The sequence below is a fragment of the Protopterus annectens genome, chromosome 11.part0 (assembly GCF_019279795.1).
Source record: "Protopterus annectens isolate FY-2018-M chromosome 11.part0, PAN1.0, whole genome shotgun sequence".
In the NCBI taxonomy this organism is placed as follows: domain Eukaryota; kingdom Metazoa; phylum Chordata; order Ceratodontiformes; family Protopteridae; genus Protopterus; species Protopterus annectens.
In genome coordinates, this window is record NC_056745.1 from 1,374,964,812 (window position 1) to 1,374,988,856 (window position 24,045).

A 24,045-nucleotide genomic window follows, 5' to 3' on the forward strand; every position below is an offset into this window, starting at 1 on the left:
AGCATAGGTGCCGTTTATGCAAAGTTTTGAAACTATTCTGTTTTAACTGTGTGTGGATTTTAATCCAGAGCTTTGGCACACAATGAGAGTAGAGAGCTTCTCCAGCAGTTCTTTAGTGTCAAACTGCAACAGCTAGGAAACCCTAGTATATCTTGCCTATAGTAATATGAAGAAGTCCTAGGCTATATTCCTGTCACTGAATCATTCATCTGATGCATTAGTAATATGAAGAAGTCCTGGGCTGTATTACTGTCGCTGAATCATTCATCTGATGCATTAGTAATATGAAGAAGTCCTAGGCTGTATTCCTGTCGCTGAATCATTCATCTGATGCATTAGTAATATGAAGAAGTCCTAGGCTGTATTACTGTCACTGAATCATTCATCTGATGCATTAGTAATATGAAGAAGTCCTAGGCTGTATTACTGTCGCTGAATCATTCATCTGATGCATTAGTAATATGAAGAAGTCCTAGGCTATATTACTGTCGCTGAATCATTCATCTGATGAATGTATTTTTAAATCTGCTGAAGTTAGATACTGTTTAATGTGTAGCAGAATGCCATCATTATGTTTCTTCACATATAATGTTATGAATGACTAAACAAAAGGCTTTCTCAAGGAAGGAAAAAATGCATTTTGAAAAAGGAATACTGGATTGCATATCATGTATTTTGAATAAAGTAAGTGCCATTGTGCCTGATATTGGATTAGCATATTTAGTGGGACTGACACTGACGAATGCCCTACGGGAGAAAAGGCATAATGACAAAACTGACATAAATTACATATTGATATAATTGGAGTGTGTTGGGTTTATGTTTGTTGCCTGCACAAATCCAAATATATCATCGGTACAAGAGTGACAGGAAAACAATATGATTTTATTAGCTGTTTGTTTCTGGGCTAATATCTCATAGGGTAGCCTTAGCAATTTATTTAGACCACTTTTTTAAAGAATTTATAGGGGTCATAACCTCTCAACTGTCCAGATGTTCGCAGAATATCCAGATTTTTGCCTCATATTTTTGGTCTGTTCCTCATAAAATTTGTGATTTTCTGGACTTTTGTGGTGTATCAGTGAGGAGTGGGAGCAGATGGCTTGCAGGACCAGGAGGCATTCAGGAATGACAAGAGAACTAAGTCATGATTGTTAGGACACGAGATCATCTGATGGGCAGGACTCCATAGTGACTTACTTGTGACTGTGAATGGATCCAGTTAAAATAGAGTCGGTCAGAAAGCATTCAAAGGAACAATTTACAAATATATTACAAGAAAATTGTTGCAAAGAGAATGGAGCAACTGGTGGCTCTGGGTAGCTGTTAAAGCAGGAAGGCATCAGTAGGATATGTAAGAAGAGGGGTGATTTCCCTCACACATCTTGATCACCCTGAGACTTGTCCACAGTGAGGGAGCAGAAGAAGCCATGCATTTGGTAGGTGCAATACTTTTGTCAAAAGTCATTGTTGTATAACTCTCTGATCATTTTGACAGGGTCGTTGGAGATGTAAGAATAAGAAAAGGGATACAGATACTAAAAGAACTTGTTGTGTACAGGTAGAGCCCTTTACATACCTTGCATACAGTCAAAAATCAGAATTACTGGTCTGAAAACTGATGCAGTAATATCCTATGCTAACCGATACAATATCAACATCTACACAATGGTAGTGGATGCCCACAAGACATTTGATAGGGTTAATCTAGAATTATTACTCCAAACACTACCCTACTTTAATATACCCAATAACTTCATTCAGATCATCCAAACTCTCTATAGCAACCCATACACATCTCTCTATATAAATAAAACTTGGTCAAATAGGATCCTAATAAAAAATGGAACAAGACAAGGATGCCCATTATCACCCTTCCTGTTTAACCAATACCTAGAACCACTCTTTCTATACATTAAACAAAACACATACCACAATCCTCCATCAATACACAACTTCAAAATATACCTCACTGCATTTGCGGATGATCTAAACATATACTGCACTACTAAAAACTCCAAAACACTAAGAAACTGTTAAACACAAAGTGGTAGTACTAGAAACGATGAGAGCAGGAAGCAGATAAAAAACTGTTTATTCGTAAGCGCTTTCGGCTCAGTTAATACCGAGCCTTCATCAGACAAACATGAAGGCTCGGTATTAACTGAGCTGAAAGCGCTTATGAATAAACAGTTTTTTATATACTGCACTACACCAAATTCAGATATAAATAAAATAATAGCTGCAATTGAGCATTTCTCGACTATATCTAACTACAAACTAAACCTCAATAAAACTAAAATTTTCCCCCTAAAAACACCCAAACTCATCTCACTAATACCATTGTTAAACACAATAAAAATAAGAAAGAAACTAAATATCTGGGAATCACCTTTTTCCAGATTAACAAAGACTTCTACCAACACAATGTAAACCTTAAATGGCAAGATATAATGCAAGACTGTAAAAGATGGAACAACCTAAAACTACCATTCTTGGCCAAAGTATCAATAATCAAAATTAACATTTTACCTAGACTAATGTATATATTCATGACATCACAGACAACAATACATAATAAATTCTTCAAAGAAATTCATACCTTCCTAGCAAAATTTATATGTGAACCCAAAAAAAAAAAACAGAATCTCCTATCCAAAATTAACACTCCCAAAAAGTAAAGGAGGACTAAATCTACCAGATTTTAAAATGTACTACTCAATCATTAACACTAACAGAATATTAAGAATAGCTGAACATAACCCGTCAATAGAAAATTGGTCTCCTCTTTGGGTGACAATCTATTATAGATATATTAAAGCTCTAGGTTTCAATCCCAAAGCACTTCCATTACTGAAGCAGAAATAAATACAAACTTATAACATTATAGAGCCCATAAAACATTCTATCAGCTTAGCGCAAAAACTCTTTCAATTCTTGAACCTGACAAGCCATGACAATACTGCAACCACTTCATAAAAACCCAAATTTAAAAATAAACAATAAGATGCTTGCCTTAGTCCCTTTTCCCAGACTGAAAGATAAAACAATCCAAGATATTTATCCCTACCTTAACTGTTCAATACAAGAAATGAGGACCAACTTAAACCTCCCTAAATCACACACAATAATCCTAAGACAAATCAAAGAACTGTGTTCCAGTTACCTCCAAAATGTTACTATGACCAATATTGACATAGAAACTTGTAGCAGGTTTTGTAAAACTATTATCACAACAAAGAAAACTATTACTAATTCATATAAAATGATAAATGAAATCAAACACCAGAAAGACCTCCTCTTCTCTAACTACTGGAGAAAAATTAAACCATCCATAGATGATCAGCAAATAAGCCAGGCAATCAATCTAACACTGAAGATTATACCCTTCAAAAAGTTAGCATACACTCAGCTCATGATCATTAATAATGCTTATTTTGCACCTGCGATCCTACACAAATTTAACACATCAAAATCACCTTTCTGCCCACACTGTAAGGACCAGATAGCTGACTTAATCCATGTATTTGGAGTTGTAAATATGTCTATAAACTCTGGAACTCTGTCGAGGTACAATTAAAAAAACAGGTTATCAAACATCAACATTAACTTGGGAATTCACTCTATTACACATTCTCCCACCCAACATACCAAGAAAACAAGCAAATACACTTTTAAAAATGTTCCTACTAATGAAACTGTATATAGCTTTTAAATGGCTAGATACGATAAATATATCTTGGGAGGGTTTTAAACAAGTAGCTATACAACACCTTTTAGCTCATAAAATAGTAATAGATAAAATAAACAAAAACATGAAATCCAGAGAGATTTGGGAACAAACCTTTAATATCATATTAGCGTAATTCATCACACAGCAACTTAGAAATACACTATAATGGAACCAAAGAACACATACAAGTTCAGATATTAAATAACTTGGATATTACGAATGTATATACTGTCTATATAACTGTGGAACTAACAGTGAAAGCATCTATGTACATAGTGTAAATAGATATGTTGTATGACCTATATCCTGTGGTATTTCACATCAATGTATAACATATATATATATATATATATATATATATATATATATATATAGATATATATATACGGTCATGTTGTAAGATACTTTTTATTTGTGACGTTTATTAATATAAAAATAAAAATAAAAATTATTGAAAAAAAAAAAGAATTACTGGTCTGAAAACAGACTACGGTGTGTGCGACTGTGTGTTCATTACAGTCAACAAGTATAAATAGGGCATGTAGGCACTAGGCAGTAACATTTAGAAACTGTATCTCAATAGAAATGGGGAGCACGGCAGAGTTGTGTAACATTAAAGATGCATGTTTTAATGTGCTTACTTTTTCTTTTTTTTTGTTGGAACAGCGATTCTTTTCCCTTGGAAAAAAATCGCTTTCCTGACAGTTCGGTTTTGTAAGCTCTCGCTTACATGAGGTAGATTAATCATCGTTTGCTTACCTAAGCATTCTGTGGTCTAATATAGACCCAATTTAACAACAGGGAGCTAAACTATCTAGATGTAAATATACAAAGGGTTTGCAATGGTTTCAAATCCAAAATACATAGAAAACAGACATTCTCCAATTCTTATTTGCACTACACTAGTGCCCACCCTTCCATCAGAAAAGAGGGGTGATAAAAGATTAGTTGGTCTGGGCTAGGAGAATGACATCGGACAACCATGATTTTCAAGGAGAATGTGAATTTATAATGGAAATGTTTAGTAGGGGATACCCTTCAAACCTATTGAATGATGTACTGGCAGAAGTCACTGAGGCTAGAGAATCTAGGTTTGCCCCTATTTTGGGCAAAAACCACCCTTCTCCTGAATATATAGATTGAGGCAAGAAGTTAGATGGGTCTTCCTATCAATCTGCTTTAATCATTACATATGATGGTGAAACTAACTTGGTGAAACGAATTATAGAGAATGAGTGGAACAAATTTGCAAATTTATCAGATTTAAATGGTATATTTGATAAACCACTCAAATGTGTATATAAAACAGGGCAAAATATTAAAAACATTTTAGAAGGAGGTTCACATCACAACAATTATGGAATTTTTACCAGTAATAGAAAAGGTATACACAAATTTGGAAACTGTTCTCAATGTATTTATATACGGACTTGTGATACTTTACATTTGAAATGTAGAAACAAATATATAACAACTAAAGGTTACGCAAACTGTAATACCACAAGTGTGATATACATTGTTTTGTGTGGTGTATGTGACTCCTTCTATGTGGGAAAGAGAGAAAGAAAGTTAAAACAAAGAATGTACGAATACAGATATGATATAAGGAAGAAAAATGAGAACAATGCCCTGTACAGACACTCTCAGTTATGTGAAAAAGCAGAGTATCAATTTTTTGTTATAGAGGTGGTCCCTATAGACCCCAGGGGTGGTCCCTGGAAGACTATACTTGAGTACAGGGAATTAGACTGGCAACTAGTCCTGGAAGCTTGTAATTATTCAGGGCTAAATGATATGGTATCATTAAAACCTGTACTAAAGCTTAGATCTGCAAAACTGTAATACTTGGATGTATTTATTTTACCCATTATCCATTCATTAAGTGGAATGTTTTGATTTTATTTCTTGAGTATGTGGTTCACAATTTTCTCCACTAGATGGTGCCACTTCATTATTTTATTTTATTGTATTCATTTCATTTTATACATTTTATATTTTAAAATGCGATATTTTATGTGTCATTTATCCATATTTATTACATGTATTTATTGTTCATATTTTTAACATGTATATTTAAATGCATACAATACCATATGACTTATTTATGATGTTTTATCATTTTAAATCGTCTTCTTGTATCTTGGAAATTAATTGTTTCAAGTATTTCATTGGTTAATTCAAGAGGGAAAATGTTTTTAAAGAAGTAATTAGGATGTATATGCACATCTGATGTAGTTCTTTGAGACAAAAATGTAAGGGGAAGTGTTTTAACTGCATTTATGCTTCTTGTGCCGTGTGTTTGTTTCCTTGTGTTTTTTTGTATTAAAGCACTAGTGTGTTGGATCTGCTAGCCTATTTCTGGTTTAGGTGCAATACTTTTGTCAAAAGTCATTGTTGTATAACTCTGTGATCATTTTGACGGGGTTGTTGGAGATGTAAGAATAAGAAAAGTGATACAAATACTAAAAGGACTTGTTGCGTACTAGTTAGAGCCTTTTACGTACCTTGCATGCAGTCAAAAATCAGAATTACTGGTCTGAAAACAGACTACAGTGTGTGCGACTGCACATTCATTACAGTCAACAAGTATAAACAGGGCATATAGGCACTAGGCAGTAGCATTTAGAACTATATCTCTGTAGAAGTGAGGAGCATGGCAGAGGTGTGTAACATTAAAGAAGCATCATGCTGCATACATATTCAAGACCAAAAACTCCACAATCCAGGGACCCTAGGGTACAAATACAAAGTACATATTCCTTTTAAAACAACTGGTGTACAATACTCAAAAATCAGTACAAACAAAAGGAACAAAAATCTGCCAAACTTGTAACTCAGACTTCATTTTTACAGTGACTTACCATTTGCGCAGGTGAGGTAATACTTATCCAAAGAGATGTTTCCTGCATGCCCCAGTCTCTGTGTCCAACAGGCATTCAGGCTGATATCTTCATGCATGCACATGCATGTTGATGACATTGTGGGATACACTGGTGATGTGAGATGATGCCAACGATAACTTTAAACTAAATAAAAATTTTTAAAAAATCATAACTTGAAGGGGCCACTCTGAAATTCGTGGCACCCCATTATTTGCCCTCAAAACTGGTAAATACCAAGGAATATGGTACGGTTGAGAGGTATGCACAGGCAGCATTATTCATTGTAACTAACTTCATCTTTGAGGCAATGGATAAAGGACAAATGACAAGAACTGTCTTCATTATCCTAAAATTTGCATTTGAGTTAGTCAGCCACACTCTTTTACTTAAAATCCTTACTAATTTTGGAGTGGGTAAAAGTGCCATACAGTGGTTCACTGGATGCCTAATCACCACATTTACTGTCACTCACATGCTTAGAGCATACAAAGCTAGTAACCTTTCAGCAGGAGTACTCCAAAGCTCACTCTTAAGACCTGCTGTCTTCTCCACATTCATTAACAGCCTGTGCCATTTATGTGCAAAGTATAGTCATATTATACTCAAATAACTCACTTCCCAAATTACACAAAAAAATAAAAGTAGCCTTCAACTCATTTTCAGTATCTCTGACCAACATGCACCTTAATTTAAAATGTGAAAAAAAATACTCTCTTGTTTGGTCCACACCATAAACTGAAATTCAACATCATATTAAACATTACACCATAAAGGTAAAACAAAACAAAGGCACCTGGGCATAACTTACACCATAAAGGTACAACAAAACAAAGGCACCTGGGCATAACTTACACCATAAAGGTACAACAAACCAAAGGCACCTGGGCATAACTTACACCATAAAGGCACAACAAACCAAAGGCACCTGGGCATAACTTACAGCATAAAGGTACAAAAAAACAAAGGCACCTGGGCATAACTTAAACCATAAAGGTACAACAAACCAAAAGCACCTGGGCATAACTTACATCATAAAGGTACAACAAACCAAAGGCACCTGGGCATAACTTACACCATAAAGGTACAACAAACCAAAGGCACCTGGGCATAACTTACATCATAAAGGTACAACAAAACAAAGGCACCTGGGCATAACTTACACCATAAAGGTACAACAAAACAAAGGCACCTGGGCATAACTTACACCATAAAGGCACAACAAACCAAAGACACCTGGGCATAACTTACACCATAAAGGTACAACAAGCCAAAGGCACCTGGGCATAACTTACACCATAAAGGTACAACAAACCAAAGACACCTGGGCATAACTTACACCATAAAGGTACAACAAACCAAAGGCACCTGGGCATAACTTACATCATAAAGGCACAACACACCAAAGGCACCTGGGCATAACTTACACCATAAAGGTACAACAAACCAAAGGCACCTGGGCATAACTTACATCATAAAGGCACAACACACCAAAGGCACCTGGGCATAACTTACATCATAAAGGCACAACACACCAAAGGCACCTGGGCATAACTTACACCATAAAGGCACAACAAACCAAAGGCACCTGGGCATAACTTACACCATAAAGGTACAACAAACCAAAGGCACCTGGGCATAACTTACACCATAAAGGCACAACAAACCAAAGACACCTGGGCATAACTTACACCATAAAGGTACAACAAACCAAAGGCACCTGGGCATAACTTACACCATAAAGGCACAACAAACCAAAGGCACCTGGGCATAACTTACACCATAAAGGTACAACAAACCAAAGGCACCTGGGCATAACTTACACCATAAAGGTACAACAAAACAAAGGCACCTGGGCATAACTTACACCATAAAGGTACAACAAACCAAAAGCACCTGGGCATAACTTACACCATAAAGGTACAACAAACCAAAGGCACCTGGGCATAACTTACAGCATAAAGGTACAAAAAAACAAAGGCACCTGGGCATAACTTAAACCATAAAGGTACAACAAACCAAAAGCACCTGGGCATAACTTACATCATAAAGGTACAACAAACCAAAGGCACCTGGGCATAACTTACACCATAAAGGTACAACAAACCAAAGGCACCTGGGCATAACTTACATCATAAAGGTACAACAAAACAAAGGCACCTGGGCATAACTTACATCATAAAGGTACAACAAACCAAAGGCACCTGGGCATAACTTACACCATAAAGGCACAACAAACCAAAGGCACCTGGGCATAACTTACACCATAAAGGTACAACAAACCAAAGGCACCTGGGCATAACTTACACCATAAAGGCACAACAAACCAAAGGCACCTGGGCATAACTTACAGCATAAAGGTACAAAAAAACAAAGGCACCTGGGCATAACTTACACCATAAAGGTACAACAAACCAAAGGCACCTGGGCATAACATACACCATAAAGGTACAACAAACCAAAGGCACCTGGGCATAACTTACACCATAAAGGTACAACAAAACAAAGGCACCTGGGCATAACTTACACCATAAAGGCACAACAAACCAAAGGCACCTGGGCATAACTTACACCATAAAGGTACAACAAACCAAAGGCACCTGGGCATAACTTACACCATAAAGGTACAACAAAACAAAGGCACCTGGGCATAACTTGCACCATAAAGGCACAACAAACCAAAGGCACCTGGGCATAACTTAAACCATAAAGGTACAACAAACCAAAAGCACCTGGGCATAACTTACACCATAAAGGTACAACAAACCAAAAGCACCTGGGCATAACTTACACCATAAAGGTACAACAAACCAAAAGCACCTGGGCATAACTTACACCATAAAGGTACAACAAACCAAAAGCACCTGGGCATAACTTACACCATAAAGGTACAACAAACCAAAGGCACCTGGGCATAACTTACAGCATAAAGGTACAACACACCAAAGGCACCTGGGCATAACTTACACCATAAAGGCACAACAAACCAAAGGCACCTGGGCATAACTTACACCATAAATGTACAAAAAAACAAAGGCACCTGGGCATAACTTACAGCATAAAGGTACAACAAACCAAAGGCACCTGGGCATAACTTACACCATAAAGGCACAACAAACCAAAGGCAGCTGGGCATAACTTAAACCATAAAGGTACAACAAACCAAAGGCACCTGGGCATAACTTACACCATAAAGGTACAACAAAACAAAGGCACCTGGGCATAACTTACACCATAAAGGCACAACAAAACAAAGGCACCTGGGCATAACTTACACCATAAAGGTACAACAAACCAAAGGCACCTGGGCATAACTTACACCATAAAGGTACAACAAACCAAAGGCACCTGGGCATAACTTACACCATAAAGGTACAACAAAACAAAGGCACCTGGGCATAACTTACACCATAAAGGTACAACAAACCAAAGGCACCTGGGCATAACTTACACCATAAAGGTACAACAAACCAAAGGCACCTGGGCATAACTTACACCATAAAGGTACAACAAAACAAAGGCACCTGGGCATAACTTACAGCATAAAGGTACAACAAACCAAAGGCACCTGGGCATAACTTACACCATAAAGGTACAACAAACCAAAGGCACCTGGGCATAACTTACACCATAAAGGCACAACAAACCAAAGGCACCTGGGCATAACTTACATCATAAAGGCACAACACACCAAAGGCACCTGGGCATAACTTACACCATAAAGGTACAACAAAACAAAGGCACCTGGGCATAACTTACACCATAAAGGTACAACAAACCAAAGGCACCTGGGCATAACTTACACCATAAAGGTACAACAAACCAAAGGCACCTGGGCATAACTTACACCATAAAGGTACAACAAAACAAAGGCACCTGGGCATAACGTACAGCATAAAGGTACAACAAACCAAAGGCACCTGGGCATAACTTACACCATAAAGGCACAACAAACCAAAGGCACCTGGGCATAACTTACACCATAAAGGTACAACAAAACAAAGGCACCTGGGCATAACTTACAGCATAAAGGTACAACAAACCAAAGGCACCTGGGCATAACTTACACCATAAAGGCACAACAAAACAAAGGCACCTGGGCATAACTTACACCATAAAGGCACAACAAACCAAAGGCACCTGGGCATAACTTACACCATAAAGGTACAACAAACCAAAGGCACCTGGGCATAACTTACACCATAAAGGTACAACAAACCAAAGGCACCTGGGCATAACTTACACCATAAAGGTACAACAAAACAAAGGCACCTGGGCATAACTTACACCATAAAGGTACAACAAACCAAAGGCACCTGGGCATAACTTACACCATAAAGGTACAACAAACCAAAGGCACCTGGGCATAACTTACACCATAAAGGTACAACAAAACAAAGGCACCTGGGCATAACTTACAGCATAAAGGTACAACAAACCAAAGGCACCTGGGCATAACTTACACCATAAAGGTACAACAAACCAAAGGCACCTGGGCATAACTTACACCATAAAGGCACAACAAACCAAAGGCACCTGGGCATAACTTACATCATAAAGGCACAACACACCAAAGGCACCTGGGCATAACTTACACCATAAAGGTACAACAAACCAAAGGCACCTGGGCATAACTTACACCATAAAGGCACAACAAACCAAAGGCACCTGGGCATAACTTAAACCATAAAGGTACAACAAACCAAAGGCACCTGGGCATAACTTACACCATAAAGGTACAACAAAACAAAGGCACCTGGGCATAACTTACATCATAAAGGTACAACAAACCAAAAGCACCCAGGCATAACTTACACCATAAAGGTACAACAAACCAAAGGCACCTGGGCATAACTTACATCATAAAGGTACAACAAACCAAAGGCACCTGGGCATAACTTACACCATAAAGGTACAACAAACCAAAGGCACCTGGGCATAACTTACATCATAAAGGCACAACACACCAAAGGCACCTGGGCATAACTTACATCATAAAGGCACAACACACCAAAGGCACCTGGGCATAACTTACAGCATAAAGGTACAACAAACCAAAGACACCTGGGCATAACTTACACCATAAAGGTACAACAAACCAAAGACACCTGGGCATAACTTACACCATAAAGGTACAACAAACCAAAGGCACCTGGGCATAACTTACACCATAAAGGTACAACAAACCAAAGGCACCTGGGCATAACTTACACCATAAAGGTACAACAAACCAAAGGCACCTGGGCATAACTTACACCATAAAGGTACAACAAACCAAAGGCACCTGGGCATAACTTACATCATAAAGGCACAACACACCAAAGGCACCTGGGCATAACTTACAGCATAAAGGTACAACAAACCAAAGACACCTGGGCATAACTTACACCATAAAGGTACAACAAACCAAAGACACCTGGGCATAACTTACACCATAAAGGTACAACAAACCAAAGACACCTGGGCATAACTTACACCATAAAGGTACAACAAAACAAAGGCACCTGGGCATAACTTACATCATAAAGGCACAACACACCAAAGGCACCTGGGCATAACTTACACCATAAAGGTACAACAAACCAAAGGCACCTGGGCATAACTTACACCATAAAGGTACAACAAAACAAAGGCACCTGGGCATAACTTACACCATAAAGGCACAACAAACCAAAGGCACCTGGGCATAACTTACACCATAAAGGTACAACAAACCAAAGGCACCTGGGCATAACTTACACCATAAAGGTACAACAAACCAAAGGCACCTGGGCATAACTTACATCATAAAGGCACAACAAACCAAAGGCACCTGGGCATAACTTACACCATAAAGGAACAACAAAACAAAGGCACCTGGGCATAACTTACACCATAAAGGTACAACAAAACAAAGGCACCTGGGTATAACTTACACCATAAAGGTACAACAAACCAAAGGCACCTGGGCATAACTTACACCATAAAGGTACAACAAACCAAAGGCACCTGGGCATAACTTACACCATAAAGGTACAACAAACCAAAGGCACCTGGGCATAACTTACACCATAAAGGTACAACAAACCAAAGGCACCTGGGCATAACTTACATCATAAAGGCACAACAAACCAAAGGCACCTGGGCATAACTTACACCATAAAGGTACAACAAACCAAAGGCACCTGGGCATAACTTACACCATAAAGGAACAACAAAACAAAGGCACCTGGGCATAACTTACACCGTAAAGGTACAACAAACCAAAGGCACCTGGGCATAACTTACACTATAAAGGTACAACAAACCAAAGGCACCTGGGCATAACTTACACCATAAAGGTACAACAAAACAAAGGCACCTGGGCATAACTTACAGCATAAAGGCACAACAAACCAAAGGCACCTGGGCATAACTTACACCATAAAGGTACAACAAAACAAAGGCACCTGGGCATAACTTACATCATAAAGGTACAACAAAACAAAGGCACCTGGGCATAACTTACACCATAAAGGTACAACAAACCAAAGGCACCTGGGCATAACTTACACCATAAAGGCACAACAAACCAAAGACACCTGGGCATAACTTACACCATAAAGGTACAACAAAACAAAGGCACCTGGGCATAACTTACATCATAAAGGTACAACAAAACAAAGGCACCTGGGCATAACTTACACCATAAAGGTACAACAAACCAAAGGCACCTGGGCATAACTTACACCATAAAGGCACAACAAACCAAAGGCACCTGGGCATAACTTACACCATAAAGGCACAACAAACCAAAGGCACCTGGGCATAACTTACACCATAAAGGTACAACAAAACAAAGGCACCTGGGCATAACTTACACCATAAAGGTACAACAAACCAAAGACACCTGGGCATAACTTACACCATAAAGGTACAACAAAACAAAGGCACCTGGGCATAACTTACACCATAAAGGTACAACAAACCAAAAGCACTTGGGCATAACTTACACCATAAAGGTACAACAAACCAAAAGCACCTGGGCATAACTTACACCATAAAGGTACAACAAACCAAAAGCACTTGGGCATAAGTTTTGATCAGCAGCTCATCTTTGTGCAAAATATCACAGGAGATACATACAATCAACTGAGATAAGCATATACACACTATTATCTCATCTTATCATTGAAATCCAGAAAACTCCATCATTGCAAATGATAATGTCTTAATTAGAATACTGACCACCTTTATTTGCTCTAATCTTACCAAAGAACTCCCACGATCTGCAGATGACTGCACATAAGATTTGTAGATTCATAATCGTATGTGACGTCTCTTGAAAAAGCCAAATGACTGTCAATAACTACCAGGGCAAACATCCTACTTAACTGTTTCACATGCAAACTACTAAACAGCTCTTACTGCCCACCCCTAGCATGTAGACTACATCTCAGACAGAGCGACTACTTCCAATGCTCATCTATAAATAATGTAATCTGCAGGTCAAGACCACATTTCACAAACACAATAGATGAAAGAGCCTTCTTAAAGCTTCCACCTACATCATGGACATCCCTGCCATAAAGTACCTGGAAACAACAGGATTTAAGTACATTCAGAAAACAGTGGTTTATTCTTTTTCTATTGAATATGACTGTCACTGTTCTGATACAAGCTAAGCTTGGTATCAGGCACCTAGCTCACACCTCCTTGCTTCTTATATATACCAATTTAGTTGTGCAGACGTGAATGTGGACGTGTGTGGCAATTGCTGATGTTAGCTGTTTATTTCTTGCTTCTGTAAAGTGCTTGTTTCACTCTATTCATTGTACGACACCATTGCATTGTAACTACCTCTACGCTATGTATTTGTAGTATATTAACATCTAATACTTCTTGTCTCTGTACATTATTGTTTTGCTTTATTGACCAGGTTAGTCCAATTGAGCAATAATAGCCCCTTTCCAGCAGACGCTCAGTGAGAAAACCTCTAATTACAATAAAACTATAATGCAATATACATAGAAAGTTAACGCTGATTATAATAAAACCAATACACTAATATGCAGTGAAACATCAGGCTTACAGTATGAGGAGACACAATATGAGTGCTGAAAAGATACTATATTTACAATCTGAATTAGGACAAATAATGCAGATGGCATTGCAGTGTATACTCATAGTATTGTATAGTATTACAGAATGGTAGCTGTATATGAAATTTGTAACTGCTGATCTGACCCAGGTTGTTGCTGAAAATGGCCTGTGGATGAGGCCACCAACCTAATCCACAAGGTAATAAACACAGTGACTCCAATCTGCCTTCATCGATGTCCACCATTGAAAAGTATAGTTGTGTACCACAAGACTGCACTGTACATTTAATGGCCATAAAACCCTGCCCTGCCCTACTCCGTACAGACCAAGTATCTATGAATCCCAAACTATACAAATACTGTAACTGGACGGCATGCCAAGAAGGACATTTAAATAGACCCCCCCGCCCATCTGCAATTGATGCTCCAAACCTCAGTACCTGAAGCACACACTGACAATTCTAGACAGCGAAGGTGGTCTATGAATTGTACCAGTCTTTTGAAGCACGGACAACAGATTGATCTCATCTTCTGTACTTCACAAACAACAAATAATTGTTACTGTTGCAGGATATTTTTTGAAATAATTTCTTAGCTATACTTGATATACATTTGATGTTAACAATAGGGTAATATATAACAAAAACATTTTTATACTTGCATATGGCACTTTAAAGTGCTTTAGATACAATACAGAATTTAATTGTAGGCACTTGTTATAACTGATGTCCTGATATTCAACAGGTCCAGATATTGGTTTGTGTTAATAAACAGTATTTACATACTGCTGTAAGTCTTCACGTTGCTTGGAACTCCGTTTTCTTTTTGCTGAAGTGATAGAGGAGCCATTCTTAATAAAGATCTTTACATTTCATGAAAAAATTAGCTTGTCGCTGCATTCTTCCATTTATATGCAAACACCAGTCACAAATTGCATGCAACATAGTAAAAATACTTGATAAGAGACTGCAGGAACCGTATAATACCTAGCCATAATTCACTTTAAGGAGACATGCTTAGAAGTTGTTGCCACCTCTTGCCACATTTTAAAAGAAATTAAAAGTGCTCACCCCCTAAAATCAAGGTTTGCATAATCTGTAGTAGTAAAACAAATGTTAGTCTGTTGCACTTCTGTGAAAATAAAACCATTTTCCATTTTTAAGATTTAGGGAAGCATACTTTTTAAATATATAACAAGACTGTAGTTAGTGCCGTTCATTTTTTTTATTCTAGCCTTAACAAGGTTCTAGTTAGTGCATTAGTATGTATTATTCTAGAACCATTTTTATCTCATTCTGCCATGTTTTTTATTTATTTTTTTGGGGGGGGTGTTTTTCTTTGAAATATAAATAGGAAAAATATAACCTACTTTTTCTTTCTTTGCACTGTGTTGCAGATCTACCTATTTATTTCCTGCCGCTATATGCAAGCACCAATGTGAATGTCTTGTGGCCATATTGCTTGTGCTAAAAGAAAACATGCACTGGTTATCTTACCTAGTTCTTTAGTTGCTAAATTATAGAATGATATTTCAGTATTAGGTTTCCAAGTGAGATTTTAGATGCACAAGTTCTGGGGACCATTAACTAAATCATAAGCACTTCCTACCATAAATTTAACAAGCTGTGTTTAGGATGTTCTGACAAATTAAATTTGAGGTACTTTCATTATTTCTAACCATTACTTTGCAATGTTTTATTGATCAATAGGCTTCTCTGAAGTTTGAAGTTTCTAATGAGCCACTTACTGAGGTAGAAGTAAATGAAAAAGACCTAATTTCAGATGTAGATGAGCTGTTAACAGACACAGCAACCTTCAGCCCGATGGCCAAGGTAAGCATGTTAATGTTATGCCATTTTAGCTTGTCTATGTTTCCAAATTACAAATAAGATTTGAAAAATCATGGTGTTACAAGAATGCCATATTTACTTCTAATTCCCACCACCTATAGTATAAACTCTCAAGTAACATAACTTTGAAAAAGTTTGTATTGATTTGGTGTCATACCATAGTGCTGTTCACAGCTTATATGTGAGTTTCATGCAAGGGTATCTTTTTGTTGGGAGCAATGTTTCTAGGGTGTGTTGATATTTTTACATGGAAAAGTATGCATATGCAGCTACATGTGATTGATAGGAGAATAGAGGGAAACAGCTGTGCCTACTGTCACATGTGACACATATGTAAGACAAAGAGCACTGATTACTTTTAAACACACATGCCACTAACAGTATATTTCAATACTTGATATTTTTTGGAGAGGTGTAACCTAAATTGAAATGTACCTACTGCAGTCTCAGATATATCACTTTTTCTATATTTTATTGGCTCAGAACTTGTCAGCTATCAGTCTCTAAACCAATGAGTTTCTGCCAGGTTATTACCTGTCAGCAGCAATGTGGTGACTGACTGTAATAAATGCCAATCAGAGAGAGCTATCATTGAGGGAGGCATGAAGTTTATTTGACCCATCCTCAACATGGGTCCATCATCCTTCCATGAAGGTTGTTGCCCATTGAATGGTTCACCAGTCCCCTATCATATACTATTCCAACTGTCATCTTGATGACACACAGGAAAAAACAAACAATATCACTATTATGTCCTCCCTTACCCACTGAATGACTCACTATTCCCTGATCTGTCTAAAGATCTGCAAGGTTATTCTCAAATATGGAGAGCAAAGAGTTTCTATAATATCCTACCCTGACCTCCCAGTTTGTTGCTTTGACCAGTTATGTCACTGCAGGGTATGTCATGCCTTCCTCATACATGTGTATGCTACCACACATGTGTTAGTGATAGCTATCACTGGCTTGGCAGTGCTAAGCTCACATCCACAGTCTGGTTTCTCTCAGTCCTGTACAAGTGATGATTAGCTAGTTGAAATCATCTCTCCTTTCCAAGGACGGGCAGCTTGGGGACAGCTGGTCATGCCCTTCCCCTCAGCCCACCTATTTTAGTGCCAGGGCTCCTACTGAAAGTTGGATCATTTGGGGTTTATTCAGAACTTTATACTTCTGTACCACACAGCTGGGGCTGATTTTTCAAAGTATAAAAATATGCAAGATATGCTCCACTATTGAGCAGCAAGGCACATCTGTATATGAAAATAATTTCTTGTTATTGCTACTTACATATTTGTAAGTTTGCTTACATGACTGAGAATTTTCGCCATGATATAAAGTATGGAGCATCATCCACAAATAGAAGAAACTATGTACATTCCACCTGATGATTGAGTATCTGTCTCTAGTCATATGCAGTAATTATAATTAAAAATAAAACTACAGTGTTAAAAATTAAAATGATATATTGCACTATTACAATGCTTTCAAATTGGGTGTTAATGAAATGCTACAGGATTAAGAGACCGCAAGACCCACTTTAGAACTTTGGTCATATTCAAGGCTTCATCTCTCTTTGTCAGATAACCAGGCTATTTTTTTTAATTTGCTATTTGTTTTGCTCTTCTGGCAGAACCCCCATCCCCCCATCACATATGAAGCTTGAATTAACAGTCTCATCATAACCAACTAGTGTCTTCATGGTGGTCCTTAACACTTTGTCAAGTTGTTCTCTGTAGGAAAAACACAACATGTGAGAGTTCCTTTGTGTGCCCCCTGGTGCGGCAGCTTCCCTATCACTGAGTGTGGCCTTTCTGGGTCATTAGTATGTTATTTCTCATGCAAGCTCAGGCAGAATGACCTCTAGGAATTAGGACTGGAACTGTTGCTCCTATAGAAAGATGTATACTGGTCTGTATTCAGTGTACACAGGATGAGATTCTTGCCCATTTCCTGATTTTCTCTCAGCAACTTATTAATTTTGTACAAATTTCTTATCTTAATGAAAAGTATATATATTCATTGAAAATGGATAATATTGTGATAAATGGAATGGTGTGAACTGTGTGCCCCATGGAACTAAAGTGTGCATGATACTAAAAAAAAACGTGCCAATTAATTTCCTGGAAAATGGGGCATTCAAACAATAAAGGGAAATGTTAGGACATTTAATTCAAACCACATATCTTTGAGCTGTAGAAGGAAACCAGAAAAACCAGAAAATGTTTTGTGGGCAAAGGAAATTGTACGCACTCCACACAGTCAGTAGCAAGATTCCAGGATTAAACCATAGGTCCTGAGATTGTAAGTCAAAACCTCACAATCAAAATAATTCACTAAATAAATTCAAATTCTTGGTGCTGAATATGTTATCTGCAGATATATTTCTGCAAACTGCAATGTATAACTGCTGAGATGCCTATATATATAATTCTGAATACCATTTTCCTATAATTTGATATTATGCAAGAAATGCCCATTATCAACGAATAAGAAAAAAATATCTAATATACTTGAACTTATTCTGCTCTATGTAGGCGGAGCTGTTACACCTGCATGCTTGCAAAGCTCTGCTCACAACATGGCCTTTTTCCAGTTCACCTTACTTTTCCTGTTAGAACAATAAAGTTTTGTACCTGCAAAGGTAACTTTTACAAGGGATTACATTCAAGCTGTGTTTCTGATGATTATTTCTATCCAGCACACAGACAAAACTAGATATTGAAGTATTAATGGCTGGTGGATGGTTAACTGTCTAAATCATGAGGTAGCAAACCGAGATAAAAATTATCACATGACAAAGTTGTTCAAGGGGTATAACTTCAAGAAAAATGTTGGGCCCATTTTTACATTTGATGTTCTAGCTGCTCTTATATATTAACTGAAGGAAAAAAATCCTCTACACATCAAATGTGATGTACTTTGAGCAAATGACATGAAAGGCGTCAGAAACAGGTATAAATTTCTCTGTATGTGTGGTCATGCGTTTTCACTTCAGTATGTCACTCTAGAAGAGCAATAGATATCATGTGGTATTTAGCAACGATAACACATCAGACACTTTATGAATCAGACAGGAGACATTTTTGAAGCGGCTCTTGTGATATTTGCATTGTGAGTAGTTCTAGAATGTATAATCTACTTGTGTAAACATTTAGAAGTCAGGTTGCTAGTGTCTCTCCACCCCAAGAGTGATGTGAACTGTACAGGGTGGGCAGTGAGTCACCTGTAACAAGGTGCCGCTTGTGGAGGCTACTGTAAGGAAGCCAAGGAGCATATGGAATTCATTCCACTTATAAAGTCCTAGCATTAGGAGATTAAGACCAATTGTTTTAGTTCCCCTTTAGTGCAATATCTGTGATGCAGTCTGAGTAATGATACCTTGGGCAGAGCTTTATTCATTGAAGTGATAATGAACTAACAGGTTTCATGTTTGCACGATAATGCAAAAAAGCAATAAAAAATGTCTCTGTGTCACTTTAGTTTACAGTGGTTAAGAATGCAACAGTACACAAGTCGGGTGTTAACAAATGTATCCCATAATGGCACTCTGAGGGTAGACAGGACTAGTGTGTAAAAGCAGTAACAGTAGATAACAACATGAGTGACAGACCAGTTGTACAGACTAGGAGAGGTGCATGATACAAGGGATGAATTTGTGCCAGAATTTTAGAACAAATGAATTGCAGCATATTGAATGCACACTGGGGAGGAGGAACAGTGCAGAACAAATACAATTAACAAAAGCATTTAAAAAAGAATGGTGACCAGTCTAAGTGAAAAGCAAACTGAGATATCGAGCTAGGGAGGAAATTTGTACAAAACAGCAAAATGGTGACAAATAGAAAGTGTTAAAGTCAATAATTGTAATGAGTCATTAGGATGAAGGAGTTTCTAGAGGTCAAATGATCTGCTGATTCTGACTGAGGGCTCATAGATTTACTACTACAAAGTTTATTGAAGTTTGATTTAATTCTGTCTTATGTGAAGACAAGAGCAGTGTTGTCTAAGGATATACATCACATTAAGGAGTAGCGATACTGAATATTAACTTGCACAGTATATATATATATATATATATATATATATATATATATATATATATATATATATATATATATATATAACACATCAGGTACTAGTAGTCATGTGGTTACTTATACAAATGTAAATTAGGTTAAGGGAAGGAGGACACTGGGATGAGAGCTTTTACAGTGCAGAGACAGATGGCTGGAATATTTCTGTTCATGTGAAAGTACTAGATAAGGATGTGTATCGCTATCTTGTTGCTACAGCTGAAAACGTACAATGTGGCACTTGTAATAAGGAGCCAAGGTTTGTCACAAAGGTTAGGATTTCGACACTGGGGGAGATGATGGAAAGTTAGGAATGCAGAGAATGACGTTTTTGAAATGTTATGAAGCCATTGTGACGTCCTGAAACCAAAGCATACATTATGCATTGTGGTTAACTTTTTTCAGAGTCATGTCTGTACACATCCCTATAGACAAATAGCAGGAAAATCCATTTGTGTGTCTTGTAGAATAGCACCATTCACTAATTCTCATGGTCATGGCAAAAATCAAGGAAAGCCGTAGTCATCGAATACTCATAGAAGTCTGTTTTAAATGAATGCAAGCATATTGCATGCATTAGCCTATAAACCCAACTACAGAGATGATAACAACTGTCATGCTAATGTTTTATTTTTATGATTAACTGAAGATTTCAAAATCCTGATGGGTGTATTATTATTACTAGGGATTATTTGTAGTTTATATAGTACCATGCACTTGTAGTGACGTATAAAGCATATGTAGTGCAATTATAATGAAAGAAGAAACTCCAGTAAACTACCTTGGGATTATTTATATGTTACCTAATGATAGAAATATGTATGAAAAATGTTGGAAATTTGCCATGTTCTTGAGGCACTCAAAGTGCAGCTTTCATAGTAAGGAGCTTAGTTAGGAACCTTTGCTTTCCTCAGTGAAACTACTGTCTCTTTTTTGGGCCCAAAAACTGTTTTAGCCCATATGAGTCTTGCTGTCTTTTGATTATAAGGCCTTCATACAGACACATCCTAACCACTGACCACACTGTAGGGAACAGGTTACAGAGAGCTGTCAGTGATTCTACGCATCTCTTTATGATAACACCTCTGATTCTACGCATCTCTTTATGATAACACCAATAGTGTCCAACATAGAATTCATTTCCAGGTATAAAACTTCCCAACTCTTTTATGGTTTTTCATAATTTTTTTCTTATAAGCACACTCTTTTCTACGGACTTTTTAAATTTAATATCAGATCACAGCCTTCTTGACATGAATTGTTACAGGTGATGAAAGCACTATAATCTGTTATCAACAGGTGCTGTGGGGTCTTTTACATTCACTTGAGATACCACCAACACCAGCAAATGGGACGTAATTTTAACATCTCATCTGAAGGAAGGCAAACTCAGGAGTACAGCACCCTCCTCAGACTGCACTGCAGTGTCAGCAATCCAGTCACATTGGAGAGGGAATAGAACTGACAGCCTTCTGGCCTTCTAACACCAAAGGTGAACATACTATCTGTTGTGCACAGCACTGCACACTGATTCTTTGTGAATATCAGAATAATATGAGGTAAAGTGGTACAGAATATGAAGCTGTCTATTTTTTATAAACTGAATGATGAAAATACATTTTAGCAAACTGCAGCAGAATTTTATACTTTTTGAAGTGCCAATACATCTTCTCTGAATTCATCTCATATGTTTGCATAACAAATGATGCAGAGTTTAATAAGGTTGCACAATTTGCTGAGACCCTATTAAAATATTTCAGGAAACCTCACTCACTGACCGTGGCAAAAATGAAGCTTTCAACATGGCAATGATTTAGTCTTTGCTGTATACTTCTGACTTTTCAACACATTTAAGTTTTGATAATGTTCCTCTAGAAAAATATCATATAAATAAATATCAAATGTAACGCACATAGTAAAAAACTTCTTTAAAGTTTTAATGGATAAAAATGGAACTCCATGAATGGCTATTTGTATAACATCCTTAATATGTAACTAGTATTTCTTATCCTTCTAGACAAATATCATATAAATAAATACTAGCATGTGACACACATAGTAAAAAAAGTCTTTAAAGTTTTAATGGATACAAATGGAACTCCATGAATGACTATTTGTATAACATCCTTAATAAGTAACTATTAAGTATTTCTTATACTGATCAGCAATAAAACAAAATTGAAAAGTATGACATCTCTGAGTTAGAAAACGTCTGACAATTGCCAACAATGCATTATGTCCTTCTTCTTAATGTATTCTAAGAATATCACTTAAATCTTATGTTGTCTATCCCATCTAGTCAGTCCTCATGGATGGGTCTCAGTTCTGATCGCATCTCCAATTTCAGCCACTTCTAGACTTCTGGATCCTCAGCTCAGGCTCCTTCCCTTACTCATAATCCTGTCTTGTCCCCAAGATTACCTCAAATCTTGCTTGTCACTCATAGTGAACATTCACCTAACCACTCTTCTTCGTATAGATCATCTTTGGCTCCAGCTTCAAAAAAGTCCAGGTCATCAGATCCTACTCCTCTTTCAAATCTGACAGCAGTATGACCCAGAGCCCCACCATTACTGGAGCCTAGGTTTTTACTAGAGTCAATTTCTTCCAGACTGCATTCCTCCTTTCTTCTAGAGAGACTGACACAAAGGTCATCTAGACCCTTGTTTACCTTGTCTTCCCTCAGGTCTGTTAGATCTACCAAAAGCTGAACAGAAGTAGATGTGGATAAAATAATGAGGAAGTTACTCAGGGCTCAAATTCAGCTAGGGTTTCTCCCGGCTATGGATCCTGTCGAACCCATCAGTTTTGGCTCTTTGACCCTTCTTATGGTTCTCTTATCCCTGTTTGCCTACTGTCTTCACGGTCTGTAGATCTGATATTCTCTTAAGGGATGTCTGCTTTGGATCTGTGTGATCATCTTCAACTCTAGCAATTTCTCTGATTCCACTGGTTCTGAATTCCTTGGATCCAGAGGAATCTGAAAGCCAAAGCTTCAGTGCTGGCTTCAGGGGTAGAGCATTGACTCCCAAACTATAGGAGACATCCCTTCCACCTGGGGCTTTGGTGTTAGCTAGCTTAGCTCTGTAATTTGTGTCCTGGTACTAGGCTATCGACCCTAGGGCCTATACAAGTCTAGCCATAACAATTCTCTGACTATTTCTTCACACAATATTTACTTCCCTGGACCTCTGTCTAGCAGGGCGACTAACGTGATCCCCAGGGTGAATTTCCTATCTCCCATCCAATCATCAAGGTTCCTTTTGAAGAGGGCCAAAGAGGCACTCTGCTTGATATGTATGGGCAGTCTATTCCAGAGTCTGGGGAGACTGTGGGTCAGGAACCTATCCCTCCAGCATGTTTTGTTCATTGTAATGACAAGGTTTAGATCCCTGGAGTGTGTGGCTCTGAGGGATTGGGATTTCTTTAAGTGTAGCATGTCCAACAGCT

The 24,045-nt window shown here is 37.6% G+C and overlaps 1 protein-coding gene across 1 annotated transcript in view; it reads left to right on the forward strand.

Annotated features, from left to right (window-relative positions):
- The window catches only part of LOC122815075, a 3,014,144-nt gene that overhangs the window by 1,238,931 nt on the left and 1,751,168 nt on the right, over positions 1-24,045 (forward strand). The window contains exon 68 of the mRNA XM_044087319.1: positions 16,382-16,504. Within this exon, the coding sequence (XP_043943254.1) occupies positions 16,382-16,504 (123 nt within the window). The remainder of the gene's footprint in view (positions 1-16,381; positions 16,505-24,045) is intronic.